The sequence below is a fragment of the Sorghum bicolor genome, chromosome 7, assembly GCF_000003195.3.
Source record: "Sorghum bicolor cultivar BTx623 chromosome 7, Sorghum_bicolor_NCBIv3, whole genome shotgun sequence".
Lineage (NCBI taxonomy): Eukaryota > Viridiplantae > Streptophyta > Magnoliopsida > Poales > Poaceae > Sorghum > Sorghum bicolor.
The window spans coordinates 10,594,066-10,610,647 of NC_012876.2; the positions used below are offsets into that span (position 1 = coordinate 10,594,066).

Genomic DNA, 16,582 nt, shown 5'->3' on the forward strand with positions numbered 1-16,582 from the left:
GACTCTTACATATCTCTTGTTCCAATGTTGGCTCTATCTCTAGACCCATGGTATGATTCACAAAGCCTATGTTGAGGTGTTCTATTTCGGCTCGCAACTCAGCTGGAATAAATGTCAGCTGAAGTCTGTTGACATAGCTTTTCCTACTAAGTGCATCTGCAACTACATTTGCTTTCCCAGGGTGATAATGCACTTCCAGGTCGTAATCCTTGATCAACTCTAACCAACGACGTTGCCTCAGATTCAGGTCTGACTGGATGAAGATATACTTTAGGCTCTTATGGTCTGTGTAAATATCACACTTATGACCAATCAAGTAATGCCTCCAGATTTTTAAGGCATGGACCACTGCGGCTAGCTCCAGATCATAGGTAGGGTAATTCAACTCATGTTTCCTCAACTGCCTAGATGCATAGGCCACTACTCTTCCTTCTTGCATGAGCACACAACCTAAACCTAAGCGAGAAGCATCACAATAGATGGAGAAGCTCTTGCTTAAGTCAGGTAAGGTCAACACTGGAGCTGTGGTCAACCTCTTCTTTAACTCCTCAAAGTTAGCCTGGCATTTGTCTGACCAAACAAACTTAGCACTCTTCTCTTATAAGGCCGTCATGGGCTTAGCAAGTTTAGAGAATCCTTCAATGAATCTCCTATAATATCTGGCCAATCCCAGAAAGCTACGGATTTCACTCACGGGGTTTCCAATTCAACACATCTTGCACCTTGCTGGGGTCCACGGCTATCCCTCCATTAGAGACCACGTGTCCTAGAAAGGAGACCTCCTTTAGCCAAAACTCACACTTGCTTCTTTTGGCATATAGCTTATGTTCTCTAAGCTTTTGTAAGACTAGCCTCAGATGCTCTGCATGTTCCTCTTTAGTTTTGGAAAAGATGAGTATGTCATCAATGAACACCACTACAAACTTATCCAAGAACTCCATGAACACCTTGTTCATGAGGTACATGAAATATGCGAGCGCATTGGTTAGCCCGAAAGACGTAACTGTGTACTCATACAGGCCATACCTAGTAGTGAAGGCTGTCTTAGGTACATCCGAGGCACGGATTTTCAGTTGGTGATAACCGGATCGAAGGTCTATTTTTGAGAACACACAAGCACCTTTTAACTGATCAAACAGGTCATCAATTCTAGGCAAAGGGTACTTGTTTTTGATGGTTACTTCATTTAGTGACCGGTAATCCACACACATTCTCCTGGTACCATCTTTCTTATCGACAAAGATAACGGGTGCTCCCCAAGGTGATGAACTAGGACGAATAAAACTGTTCTCTAACAACTCCTTAATTTGTTTCTTAAGTTCCTCTAGTTCATTCACTCCCATTCTATAAGGTCTTTTAGCTATAGGTGCAGTTCCAGGTAAAAGTTCAATAAGGAATTCAATGTCTCGGTCAGGTGGCATACCTGGCAATTCCTGAGGGAACACATCAGGGAAGTCATCCACCACTTTGTTCTCCTCATTGACTTCATCAGTCAACTGGTTCACGGTAGCAGTTGGAGGTGCTTGCACTGTCACTTCTACACAAATTCTATCCCCTTTAGGTGATGTTACTACTACAGACTTCTCCTGGCATTGAATCACTGCTCGATGTTGCTTCATCCTATCCATCCCAAGGATAAGGTCAATACCAGAAGTTCTTAGCAAAATGGGGTTTACTTTGAACTCTACCCCCCTTAGAGAAACACTAGTGGAGGGACTCCAATAGTTCGCTGGCATAGTACCCCCCGGTGAATTCACTAGCATTGAGTTTTTCATGGCACATAAAGCTATGCTATGTACTCTAACAAAAGCTTGCGAGATAAAAGAATGCGAAGCTCCGGAATCAAAAAGTATAGTAGCAGGGATGGAGTTGATACTGAACGTACCCAGCATGACCTCGGGTGCCTCCTGAGCTGATTCAGTAGACATGTGTTTCACACTTCCAGTGTGGGGTGGTCGAGCACTGGGCCTCTGATTGTTGTTCTAATTCTGTGGAGCTGAGGGGTTCTGCTTCTTCGGGCACTGATAGGCATAGTGACCCACTTCACCACAATGGTAGCAAGCATTGGAGTTGTTTGCCACTGTTGTCTTCACTGGAGCATTGTTGGGCACACCTAGACGTGGTGCCTGGGGGTTAGCTTGCTGCTGAGGGCGTTGATTACCAAACTGCTGCTGATACTGGGGACGCTGCTGGTTCTGGTTTTGGTTGCGCGGAGGGTACTGGCCCTGATTCCACTGACTAGGGGGCCTCTGGTTCCTAGGAGGAAAGCCCTGCTGAGGAAACACACGCAGACGAGTGTTGCTGCTAGATGCCTGCCCCTGAATCTTCCTCTTCTTAGCATCCATCTCTTTGCGCTTATTGTCAATCACGATAGCGCGGTTCACAAGTTCCTGGAAGCTAGGGTAAACATTGGACATCAACTGCAGCTGCAGGCCATCGTACAGTCCTTTCAGGAAACGACGTTGCTTGTCAGAATCCTTGGCTACTTCACCCGGAGCGTAACGTGACAATTGAGCGAACTTGTCACGGTACTCAGCGACAGTCATGGAGCCTTGCTTGAGAGCACGAAACTCCTCTTGTTTGAGCTCGATGAGCCCCTCTGGAATGTGGTAAGACCGGAAACTCTCGGTGAACTCCCTCCAAGTGACAGGCGGTGCGTTGTCTGGGCGTCCATATTGGTAGGACTCCCACCATTCCTGTGCAGCCCCTTGCAGTTGTCCGGAGGCATACAACACCTTCTCCATCTCATTGCACTGAGCAATGTTCAGCTGCTTCTCCACAGCTCTTAACCAATCATCAGCTTCTAAAGGGTCACTAGCATGTGTAAAAATAGGGGGATGTCCCTTCATGAACTCTCCCCTCTTATCGCGAACCTGGACCGGTGGTGGTACGACGGCGGGCTGGTGATCCAGGCGATCCATCATAGTTTGCATCAATTGGGCTTGCATCAACATGAGCTGCTCCACTGTCACAGGCTGTGGTGGTGGCGGTGGGTCCACCGGTGCGCCACGGCCACGTCCACGGCCACGGCCTCGACCTCGACCTCGACCACGGCCTCTTCCTCCTTCATCAGCCATCTGTTTCCAACAAAGGAATAAGCTTTTAGAGGTCTTTCCATAATTAATAACTGATTATAGTATCAAATAGGCTTTGCTGAAACTTTTCTGGACAAGATGCAAAATCAGCAGTGCAGTATTTAACTCATAGTTCGAGTTTCTGAGATCCAACAGAGGCATGCCATATATGTTTGGAAAGCTTAGAAAATTTTTTACAACTTTTGTTCAGACCACTGTTACAGATTCTGACATTATCTTGATCAAAAACAGGGGTAAAGCGAATCTGTTCTGTGTTCTAGTCTGCGCAATAGTCCCAGATTGTAACAAGGATATCTCCCAGATCCGAGCAGGTTTTGACGTGGTTCCAGTTGCAAATGAGTGATACATTAGTCTAGTTTTCTCCACAAAAATTTCAGAATTTTTGAACGTACCACTTCAGAGATAAAAGTTAAACATCACAGGCTGCCCCACAAAAGCAGCACAGCAACAGCAGAATATACCAACCCAACTAAGCATTCGATAATTAAACTTAAGATAACAGAAGTTTGTAGATAAATCCACAACCTTCCAGCAGTCATTACAAAGATTCGAATCATGCAAATACATAACCAAATTCAACGGACACATCAATTGTTCACAAGCACTCCAAACTCAACTGACACAACGGGACTACGAAATAAAACAACTATGGCATCCTAGGCCTATGTGCGTCGCCGGAGATGCTAGGAGGTGCGGTCTTCTTGTAGAGCGGTGGCAACTCAAGCTGCTCTCTAAGGCTGTCAACCATCTCCTGGAAGCGATCTATGGAATCCTGCTGATCACGTAGCTCCTCCTATAGATCATCATTGGCCATCTGCAGGACATGCATATGCCTAACAGTTGCATCCAATGGCGTGTCAACCTCCTGCGGGTTCTCGATAGACCAAGTACCAATAGTAGAATCATGGCGAGGGAGGAACTTGTACTGATCTGCTCTCATGGCCTCATATCGAAGGCCATGGTAGTGAGTGTAAGCCATCTGGGCGGCATCCTCCATGTTGTCCTGTGCCTCAGCTCGCCTAGCAACGTGACCATGGATGCTCTCTACCATATAGCTGTCATGTGCCTCATTCCCCACTGTGATGGTAAGACCCGACCTCCAGTATGTGGCCTCAAGGGGTGTGTGTACTCTGCACAGCAGTACCTAATGCCAATCTCCTTATCAGCATAGTAAGTATCCAACATCTCCCTAAGCAAGTTGTGGAAGTAGGCTGTCATTGAAGGATACTTGTAGTGGATGGTGGTAGTCCATTCTGGGTTTTCTTCCTCAGGACCATCTGGAGGCACCACCTCTGGTACAGCAGGGGCAGCAGGTGCAACTAGTGGAGCTGGTGGTGTAGGTGCAGCAGGTGCCACTGGAACAGCTGGTGGCGTGAGTGCAGTGGGTGGAACAGGTGCAACTGCTACAGGAGAGTCCATCCAGTTTTCATCATCATCATCCACCTCTGTCATCATCGCTGGGTCCTCTTCCTCCATGGGGACGGTCTCGTCGTCGGAGATGTCCACCACTGGCTGGGACGACTGGGGCGTGAACTGAGAGATGTAGCTCCTGGTGCTGGCGCGGCGAGACCTCGTGACAGGCGGCATCTATAAATTTTTATTTTAAGATTAGATGAACATTTTGACAATAGAATAAGTGATATAAGCATAATAAATTTTATAAAATAACAAAAAGTAAGGTAGAAAGCATTAAATAAATAAAACAAAGACACTATATCGACCATTGCTACCTAGGCTTGCGTCCTACAGTCAACACGGCTTTGATACCAATTTGTCACACCTAATTTCAAGGAAATAATTGAATGCATAAACTTATGTGCGCCCAGAGATCAATCACACACATAAGTCACAAATTAAATACCATCATCGCAGTGTTTACAACAAACGTAGTTATTACATCACAAAGTCTGGCATAACATCGGAAATGTAAATATGATAATCTAAGATAACTATCTCATGGCCCTCACACAGGGAAGGTCGACTGGTGAAGCACAAGCCTAATAGTCCTCCGGGTAGTCCTCATAGCTACCACCATCTGTTACCTATCCGGGATTTTTATCCAAAGAAAAGAAATATACAAGCGTGAGTACATCTCGTACTCCACAAGCATAGCATGAGGATTTATGAAGCTCAAACAGGCTAGACTAGGTTCACTGCATCAGCTTTTACTAGGTCAATGTTTTATCATTAATTATTAAAGTTTATGCTTAAACTCCCAATTATCCCATATGATCAGTTATTAGAACCATAGTAAGTCATTAAGTCACATTAAAGCATAATTATACATCATCATGTACCATAAAGCCATCAGTAACCAGTTATTTTGTGAGTTTTCTGGGCCGCTCGTGACCGTGAGCACGGCTGTTATAATAGTTTTACACTCTGCAGAGGTTGTGCACTTTCACCGTGAGTCGTGTTGCCCTTATGCCCGGGATCCGTCGACCCCCAAACACTACCAAGGTGAGCGGACAGGGTACACTATGAAGCCTTCCATAGGCCTATTCTAACCAGTTAGGGCCGCGAGGTTTCCTCGGCAGGCAGATGTAGAAAAACCCCCTTTTCTATGGGACATGTCCATCGCGGCTATACTCATAGAAACAGGGGCAGCACTACACCCAAAGTGGCAAGCGCCTCTTGCGCCCTTTAGAAAAGATCCTATTACTAAGCTAAAGTCAGAGCCATGTGACTCTCCCGGTTGCACTGTAAGTCCCAGCTTTTGCCGACAGATAAGTCTTTACGGAGGGTCTAGGACAACATGACCAACAGTCATTTGTACCATAGCCCTATGTTCCATTTATCATAATCATGTTTAATCAATTAACCATGGTTCCACCACTGATTTCAGATCATATATAATTGGAGTTAGAGCACTAGCACTTCTACCAGGGGCGGAGCCAGGATTTGAACATAGGGGGGGGCGTGCAAACCAAGAACAATCATGTGTGTCAAAATATTACATGACAAAGGTGTACATAGCACCAAAATAAACGTTTGTATTGCGATGCAAAAAAAGCAGAAAAACTAAAAAAATTAAAGAAAAATTTAACTAGTCTCAAGCCTCTAACCTTCACCTGATCATTCTATTTCTTTGCCCAGGAAAAGAATCACAATAAAAACAAGTAGTTAAATGGGGGCAAAATTAATTAGTACTAGATCCTAACATCAAATGACAAACAATCAGTTACATATCATTTAGTCTTAGACAAAACGATCACTTAAACAGGTAAAACAGTTATTTAAATAGAAGGCTAAACAGAAACACCATACCACTGTTAGTGTTTAAAAGTTGAGTACAACGGGCTAAATGACCGTTTAGAGTTTAGACGAATATTGATAGAAGCATAGGAGATAAGAAAGATAATAGCAAGACTAATGCTAAATAATATAGATCCCATTGTTGGAGATCAATCAGAAGGATTAAACAAGAAAAACGTTGATTTTCAATTAACTAGCTAATTAAAGTGTGTGGTAGGGGACAAACTGATGTTTGATAGGCAATAATAAAAATAAAAGATATGAAGAAAATATTAGAAAGATCTAGATTTTATTTGTATAAGAAACTATTAGAGATTAATATGAAATAAGAATAAAAATCTTAGTACAGATAATATCATTAACTAGCTAATTAGATAATTAAACATCTAATCTATGTGGTGTATTAAGGGAGTTATGGGAAGGTTGGGGGGTGCCAGGCCCCCCTCAGCCCCCCCTTCCCTCCGCCACTGACTTCTACCCATATGCAATAAAAACCCTTGGAAACAAGGTAATTGTCATCAATAGCTAGGATGTCCTTATAGTTTGCAATATTATACACATGCAGGGTGAAATGCTTAAAAATGAATAGGACAACAAGGTAGGCCCATGCTATACTTGCCTTGGTTCACGTACTCCTGCTGGTCTTGCTGGTCCTGCTGGTCCCCAAAGAGCTCCGGACTCCCGAAATACTCCTCACCGTCTGGGCTCGACCAACACATCACAATCATCACGCATACCAAGACAAACATGTAAGAGAACAATTCCTAAAGTTAGAACAGTACACCAGCAGTAAATAAATTAAATAAAAGTTTTCCAAAATCATCTACGTGCTGCTACGATCACGTCAACGCGAAATTCATGAAAAACGGAATTACGACGCGAAAGTTACGCTCTTAACGGGATTTCAACAGCAATCTACGGACTTGTAATTAATTAGGAAATCTAACAGTGGTAAGCCTAAACAACAGTGGTACCAACGCGAAGCTTACGAAATTACGAAACTAACGCAACTTGAACGGATCGATTCGGAGTTCAAACGACGATTTTATAGCTAAAACAATGCGGTGGCAATTCTGTAAATAAAGCAGAGTCTAAACGAATTTAAATAAATGAATTAAATCCTGGAAATTCCTCTGGCCGAGGACTGCGCGCGCAAAAATAGGATTCCTGGGGGGCTCTTTAACAAAAAAATGCCCTCGAAGGGGTATGGGGCATCGTAGGCCGTTGGGTCACAGATGCACGCGCTGGACTAAAAGAAAAAAAAAAGGGAGAGAGGGGAAGGGGACGGCGCATAGGCCAGCTCCGGCCAGAACACTGTGGCCACCATGGCCGGCGCCTGAAGCTCGCTGGAGTTGAGCGGATGAGGTGCTACGGTGCATGGTTTTCGATTCCGATTGAACTGGAAGAAAGAGGAGAGCGATGCGAGTCCGTTCCAAACCATAAACGCGGTCGAGGAGGCGGTTTCCGAGAAGGTTCACGGCGGCGCCATGCCGGAGTCCCTGGAGCTCGCAGCCATGACGAAGGAACGCATCGTTTCGCAAAGAAAACGGACGAGAACGAAGCGGGAGAAGCGAGGATCTCACCTACGCGAAGAAACGGGCGAGAAAGGCACGGCTCAACGGAAATCGTGCGGAGGTCGCCGGCGGCGTTCTTCTGCGACTTCACAGAGCTCACGCGAGTTGAGAGAGAGCGAGGAGGAGAAAATGAGAGGGGAGGAGCGGTTCAACGCGGCTTCGGCCCACTTCAACCCGAGCGCAGGGGAGAGAGAGAGGTCGTGGGCGCGGGGGGTGCGGCTCGACGGTTCAGCAGAGAGAGGAGCGGGGGCTTCGGTTGGGGAAGGGGAAAGACCTGACGGGTGGGCCCCACCCGTCAGCCGCGAGAGAGAGAGAGAGAGGGGGAGCCGGCTGAGCCGCGGGGTTTTGGGCCAAAATGGCCGAAAAGGGGAAAGGGGGAGAGAGAAAAGTTTTTCCTTTTTATTTTCCAACAAATTTTTCAAACTCTTTTCCAAATGAATTTTTGAATTCAAATTCCTTTCTTCAAAACCACTCATCACATAAAATAAATGCACCAGCATGTATGCAATAAAATATTAGCCTGACTTATATTTAATTTTAATTTCTCCAAATTTATTTATTTTCCTATATTGAAAATGCTCACAAAATTATTTAATAAAGTCAAATTCATCTATTTTTAAAAAAGCTAAATTTTGGGTGTTACAGATTGCCATAAAATCCAGGTCATATACATGTATGCAGACAAACTACATTTTTTGTGAAAAATTGACGGCTGCAGGCTCCTGTTGCAAGAAGATGCAAGAAGGCATCGGAAAGCTACAATTCCGTCCAAGCAGTCTTAAAATGTAGGCACACAAAAATCCAAGACACAAAAAGGTAAGCAATGTTTAATCATTCAAACTCGCACGACACGGCATTAGCGAGCTCACCTTGCACTGGGTGTGTGCCGCAGCCCGCGGCACGTTTGGTTCGAGCTCGGCGGGGAGGCCGAGGAAGCCACCAAAACGGGAGAGGTGAGTACGTGCGAGATTTGCCACATGTCCATGGGCCGCCCAACCTCGATCGCACACTGGAGATATACGCTCATTGAGATGTGGTCCAACCGCACACCGGAGTATCCAGCCTCGCATATCTTGTACCTCCAGATGCAGCGCTCATCCCACCGTGCCTGTGCTCGGGAGCGCACCTGGCCATGGGCTAATGGTGACGTCCCCCACCTCATCTGTTCCCCGGCGATCTGCGGCGCCTCATCTTCCCCGACTCCGGCGTTGGCGCCTTCGCCCGGCTGCGCCGCATGCCTCAAGTGGACTGGGAGCAGTAGACGAGGAGCCTGTGCTAGACGTGGCGGCCACCGGCCGAAACCCTAGCCAGTCGTCGACTGGGAGTAAGGAGACGGAGGCCCTGGCTGAGGACAGAGAGAGGCGCTGCGAGGACGGGCGGGCGAGCAGACTGGCGCAGCTCCGGCGGGCGCGGCGGGCGGCGCAGCACCGGGGCAGGCAGCGGCGGCCGCGCTCGCGGCGGGCGACGGAGCCGCACACGTGGTGAATTTGTGTGATGTGTGATTGACGCGACGCTGAGGGTGTGTAAAGTCGTGATCATACTTCTAATCTGGGTCGTTAAATCTGTAGGATATGTGTTGTGAGTCGTTGATCTTGCAGGTGGGATTTGTCTAGAGAAGATTTCAATACTCAGAACAGCATGTTGTTACCAGTTTAGGTAGATAAGAGCATCTCCAAGGCTTATGCATTTTTAGTTTTGCATTTGATGGAGTTTGCAAAGTTCCAAATAAAAATGGCAAGGATAAAAAGGCGTGATCTCCAACGGTTTTGCATTTTCACTTGGCATTGAGAGAATTTTGGGTTCACACTTTTTTTCCCGAAGGTTTTTCTCTTGGCATGCGATTTTCTGTCACCTGTAATTCTTCGCGCGTCGCGCGCCTTCGTATCGCGGCATTCCTCGCAGCCGTCGTCGCCCCGTCCAGGTCCTCGCGCCGCGTCGTTTGGTCCTCACCCGTCATGAACCTCGCCCCGTCCTGAACCTCGTCCGTCCTGAACCTCGCCCCGTCCTGATCCTCTGCGGCAAAGCTTCGCGGCAACACTTGGCGGTGCTCGTGCGTGGAGGAGTCGCGCGGGTGGACGGAACGCAGCCCGAGTCGCGCGGGCGTGGGACGATCACGATTTGCAAAGCCTGGAGGGCTTGGCATATATGCCAAGTCTAGACCTCTAAATGCCAAGTTATGCAAATTGCAAAGTCTAAATGCAAAACCATTGGATAGCACATTTTAAGTTTTTTTTTGCAAATTAGTAAATGCAAAGTCTAAATGCATAACCCTTGAAGATGCTCTAACAATGAGTGAAATGACAAATGCCTCGATGAACAAAAAAACATTAATTTAAATACCCAGAACAACATGTTGCATCTCCTGACATCTATTTCAAGCATATGGAAAATCCACCAGCACTACAGATTGTACTGAGAATAGCCCAGGCTCACCTGTTCCCGATGCACAAGGTTTGCCCTGACATCTCGCCAGTAGTTGCTGCTAGAAACATTAATCGGCTTGTTTGTTTTCGTCTCGTCATGGGGTTGGTTCAACCCAGCAGAGGTATCCCCAGTTGGAGTAGATGCATCATCGTGCCCTGCATTATCCCTAACAAAAACCATCAACTGAGCAGAATCAAGGCCAGGTCCACGTCCTAGTTGATGCTCTTTAGTGTAGTTTTGTGGAAGGGTAAACCAAAGCATTTCTAATGTGGCTGGATTGATCACATGTTTTGCACATATACTTAAGTCATATATAAGCCTAATGTAGTTTTAGTTTGTCTACTAAAATTAACAAAACGTAAAAACACAGTATTATCGCAATTCACAATCAACAAAATCCTATCAACTAAGTGCGGAGCAAGATCAACATCTGAGTATCTGGGTCTCCCCAGTCTCACAAAAGGCACGGCGCCCCAACTACAAATCGCATCCTATCAACAGGTAACGAACCGGATCCACGAAAAGGCTGCGACCTGGGATACTACACATGCGATGCGAATCGCTCAAACATCCTATAGCCCACCCTAAGGCCCAGCGATTCGAAGGCATCAGATACACACGAGAAGGACCTCACCGGAAGACGACGCCTTGCTATCGGCTTCCTCGCCGCTGCTGGCCTCGCCACCGCTGGGCCCGTCTTTCCTCGTGCCCCCCGACGCGCGCACCGCCACCAGGGGCGCCCGGGGCTGCGCCTCCAGAACCACCGCCCAGCCGCCGCCGCCGTCGATGGCAACGCGAGGGAGGGCGGCGCAGGGTGCCGCGGCGTGAGGCAGGGTCCGCCGGCCTTGGCGTTGTTGAGGGCCCCATGTCGGTGAGCGACGCGAGGCCTCAGCCGCTCCGGGGGTCGGTCGGGTGGGTCGTCGGGACGGAGCGGAAAAGGGGAGCGTGCAGTTGGAATTGGAACCGCTCGAGGCGAGTCTGTCCGCGAGTGATGGACGAATTGTATGGCTGGGTCGTCGCGAGTTGCGATGAAAGCGTGTAACGTCGTGATCATACTTCTAATCTGGGCCGTCAAATCTATAGAATATGTGTTGTACGTCGTTGATCTTGTAGGTGAGATTTGCTTGGAGAAGATTTTAATTATAGTAGAGACTAACCTATCGTCAATCTGATCCGTTTTTTACGGTCTGGCCATCGCCATTTTCATTTCACGTATATACATCGTCGAGAAAAATACGGCCGCCAACAGTCTAAACGGGTCGCTTTCTCAGCCCGTTATCCATCGATTGACTTAGCCAGATCCCCCGTTCCTGTGTATACTCTCGGTGGGAGTATATATATATATATATAACCACATTACGTATGTATTCATACATGTTTATCGGTTTGAATATGTTCATATATTTATATTAAGATACTCTAGATCTTACCGTGTGAAAATTTTTCAAAGAAATTCATATTTTTTAATATATTGCTAAAATACCATTACTGTAGTATATATAATAAATATAACCACATACTCTATGTATGCATGCATACTTAACATATATACTACCTCGGATGGTTTAGTATGATCATATACTCCGTCTGCATATACTTCATCGAGCCATATACGCTCTAAATCTAGAGATATACACATGGGAGTAACTACTAATGGGAGTAAAAAGGAATTATCCTATATATATTATAAAGATAAATCACACTAGTAATTTATCTTATCATACAAAGTGTCCACATCAGTATCTACTAGAACATCGCACTAGCACATTCAACTATATAATCATAAAAAGTGTCCACATTAGCATCCACTAACACATCAAACTACCACATGTAGTCATGTCTTCATTCAAGCTATTCACATTGAAAGGATCATGATGCCCAAGAGGAGAGATGAGTTGGGCTAATTCTAAATTTTTTTGCAATAATTAAGCCCTACACTTAGCCTATTTCACCCCCTTATGCCTAAAAGTGATTCTATTGTTCTACCGCACAAAAAATTTGCACCCTAGGTTCTAATCCTACTCTAGCATGGCAATTCTAACAATATATAAAGACATAGATTAAAATTCTCAAATGTAAATGCTCAAAGTAATGAGAGGGAAAGAAACACGATGATGTTTTCCCGAGGTATCAGCGTCACTCCCCACTAGTACTCGTTGAAGCACCGACATAAGGGTGTAGCTTTCCCTTGATCCATGCAAGGATCAAGTACTCTCTATGGTATGATTCTTCGTCACTCCATAAGGGTGTAGCTTTCCCTTGATCCATGCAAGGATCAAGTACTCTCTATGGTATGATTCTTCGTCACTCTGACGTGGTGAATCACCCACAACCGCACACACTATGACTTGGATCATTCACAAGTTCCATCAAATGATCATCAAGCTTCCAATCACCATCAAGTTGTGATCACCAAGAGTAACAAGTACAAACTCTCACTTGATCACAACAAGCTTAATGAGAAAGATGGATGCACGCTTGCTACTCCCTATGTACTAATAAGGTCTTTAATCTTCGATTGTCAAATCTCAATCATCTCACTAGGCTCTTGCTCTCCCTTGCACTCTAAAGTGTTTCCTCATCTAAACAAATGGAAAAGGGAGCTAAGTTGGACGAGTAGGAAGAGTATAAATACTCCCACTTAAGGCTAGACGGAAACATGAAACTCATTAGTTCCATCCGCTCGTGACTGGCTCGTCTCGGCTTATTATAATGAGCCGAGCCAAGCCAATATTTTATCTTATTAGCTGTAACGAGCCTAACTCGAGTCAGCTCACGAGCCAAACGAGCTTCAGTTTTAGAGAAAAAATCATCATAACTTATATTAATTTTATATTACTTCATGTCTTACACTTTACAAAAATGATTGATATGTTAGCTCATATGAATATTTTATTTCACTTAAGACTATTGGATATATTATTTTTATATTATTACTATTTTTAAGTTTTAGATAAATGTAAATATTATATTTTATGTAATTTTATACCTGGCTATGAGTTTAACGGGCCATCTCAAGGTCGTAATGAGCCGAACCGAGTTGGCTTTTTGGCTCGTTAAGATAACGAGCCGAGCCGAGCTAGCTCGTTATTCTAACGAGCCAAAATGAGCCAAGTCGAGTCGAGCCGGCTCGTTATCCATCCTTACCCCCACTACAAAACATGACCATTATTGTCCAACTTAGCAAAACTAGGGGTGATCGGACGTGCATGTCAGAGTGACCAGATGCATCCACTCAGTAGTCACAGCTATTGTACCGCCAAGTGTCAGAGAGAGTAGTTGAGTTGACCAAACACAGACTAGCGTCCGGTCCATAGGCACCGGATGCGTCCAATCGTCCAAAGCCCTCTATCGGTACTCTCTGAGTGGTGACTGGACCTAGCTTACCTACGTTCTGTCATTTCTTATTGAAAGGTCCAAATAGCTAGAAGGAGGTGGGTGAATAGCCTATTTAAATTTAAACTAGATAAGTTGATTAGTAAAACAAAAGGCGAAGCTATCTTAGCACTAGCTCAACTAAGCTATGCAAGTCACCTAAAGTCCAGTACAAGGCTAAACACTAAACCACAACAACAAGAGAAGGCTAGCTACACTCCTAAACAAGAAGACTATGCTAAACAAGCTAAACAACTAGCAATGTAAGCAAGTAAAGTAAAGGAGTGGAGAGCGATTGTTATACCAACGTTGTAAAGTAGAAATATGTCTAACTAGTCACTCACAATCACAATCACAATCACAATAGAAAATCCTCGGCAAAAGATGACACAAGACTTTTTATCGAGGTTCACTTGCTTCCCGGTAAGCTAGTCCTTGTTGTGTGGATACACCCACTTGATGGATCACGAGCTAATTAACAATTCAAAGACAAACCCTCAGCGGGTACCGTATATCCACTCACAAGATGGGGATCCTCTAAGCCACGAGCAATCCACTAGAGTAGCCAATTTTGATCTCCCGCGGGGAAGGCTCAAGAACCCCTCACAAATCCCTTGGTGAGGCTTGAAACAATCTCCAATCACGAGCTCAGCACCACCGCTGCTCCAAGCCGTCTAGGGCGTCGGGAAACACCCAAGAGTAACAAGAAATCCGCAGCAAGCTCAAGAATTAAGTGCCACTAGATGCAACTCTCAATGCAATGCATTTGAATCTCACTCAATCTCAATAGAATTAGCAATCAAGCAAGGAGATGAGTAGAGGGAGTGTTCTCTAGCTCAATATATACCTCAAGTAATCAAATATGCAAGAGAGACCCCACCAAAGCCGGCCACCTCCTATTTATAAGCCCCCTCAATAAATAGAGTTGTTGGCTCTTTCACTGGGCTGAACTCAGGGTCACCGGACGCTCAACGGGAAGGCACCGGACTCACACCACCGGATGCGCTCTGAGAGTCTGGTGCTCTTAGTCAGAACCCTTGCTGAAGTCAGGCCACACCGGACACGCGGACAGCAGACCCCCTGCGTCCGATACGGTGTGTCCGGTGCGCTTTGCTTGCTTAGGTCAGTCACTGACAATGCACCGGACGCTAAGGCCAGCGTCCGGTGCCTCCGCGCACTGCGTCCGGTGAGTGAGAAACACTCCCGCGACTCCCCAAAGAATTCCATGGGTGCAATAGAAGATATACTTCTCATTTCCTCAAAAGCGCTGAATCTCGTCTCGCAAGCTCGGCGGGAGGGAGAGAGGAACCCGAACCCCTCTCAACCCTAGGAACTCTACCTCCTTTGTAAAAGTGCTAACACCACCAAGTGTCCACCACCAAAGTGTATGTGTGTTAGCTTTTCACAAACATTTTACCAAAGGAGTTAGATTAGCACTTTACTAGATCTTAATGCATATGCTCAAGATATGGACCTAGTAGCACTTGATTCGAGAGATGACCATGATTTCTCCTCTTGATAGTCGGCTATCTATCCTAGACCTGGTTAATCACTTCTCTACTCATCTTAGACCGGCAAAAGCAAAACCCTATGTTTATACCTTTGCCTTGATCACTTTACTCCTTGTCTATCACCATGATCTCCACTTCATGCTTCATCTCGTTGTAATCATGTGGCCACCTTTCCATGCCACCTTGCACCTTCATCACATGTGTTGCTACGCCTAACTCAATTCACTTAAACAAAAAGCATTAGCAACTTGGTGTTATTAATTATCAAAACCAAACTTGGGCTTTCACCTATCTAGTGTTCGGTCCAGTTAGCACTGGTCCATGCTATATAATGTCAGTACCGGTGCATCCGATGCATATTACTATGCAGCATTTGGTTGTACCAGGGTTCCTATAGCGTTGAAGTACTGACTAGACGTGGTATTTAAGCGTTCAGTCCCACCAAATCTAGCGTTCCATCAACACAATGACCACCCATTTTTACTTCCAATTCGAAGCTCTTTGTGAATGGCTTTGACTCTAAATGATCTTTGGGTTTTCCTTGAGCTATCTAGTGCTAAGTTTGATAAGTGTGCACCACACCTAAACCATTAGACTCCCCTAAATCAAGCTACTAGTTCATACCTCCCTTAATAGTACGGCCAAAGGAAAAAAAACAAAGTCCTAAACTACTCTAAGTGTCTCATCAATGCCAAACGACACTTAGGACTAGTCCATCCTTAACCTTGTCGCCCATCATTTGAAAACCAAAACGATTTCCATCGACAGGGGCATGAAAACCATAATTACCCAATCAATCATCATTACCATGACCTAACTCAAGTGTCTATGTAGAACACACTTTAGTATTAGTAATCTCGTGTTGTCATTAATCATCTAACCAAGGGCCTAAATGCTTTCATACATTATCAAACCACATTATTTACTAACATATATTTAGTTCTGTATATTAGAATAGTAAAAAAATCATCCACTAACATGTATTATAATATTTATTCAATCTTATTAGTAAATATAAGTAGTATAATTTCATCAGCGATTTCTGTTATAACGTGTGGGACATTCTTCTAGTTATTTATCTCATACCACACTATAAAAGAGCAAGTCCTTTCATCATCGGTAAGATGTACATTACGATTTTCACCCTTTGTTTGTTTACTACGTAGCGTGTCCGTGCGTTGCTACGGATAACTAACATTTTTTATTAAAAATACATGTATCGCACAATAAGATAATAATATTATAATAAAATTTAAATACCAGCTATAAAGTTACATTTAACTTAAAGAAATAAAGTTTCTGAAATCAAATATAGTCACGTAGAGCACGGTGTTATAGCCTCACAATT

At 45.0% G+C, this 16,582-nt stretch overlaps 1 protein-coding gene across 1 annotated transcript; it reads right to left on the reverse strand.

The window, feature by feature from the left end:
- LOC8073224 (probable pathogenesis-related protein ARB_02861) lies at nt 3,572-11,323 on the reverse strand. The gene is made up of 3 exons (XM_021464587.1): nt 10,983-11,323; nt 10,358-10,503; nt 3,572-4,682 (listed from the first exon to the last, which is right to left on the reverse strand). Exon 3 carries the CDS (start codon nt 4,680-4,682, stop codon nt 4,140-4,142), a length of 543 nt encoding a protein of 180 aa, XP_021320262.1. The 5' UTR covers nt 10,358-10,503; nt 10,983-11,323; the 3' UTR covers nt 3,572-4,139.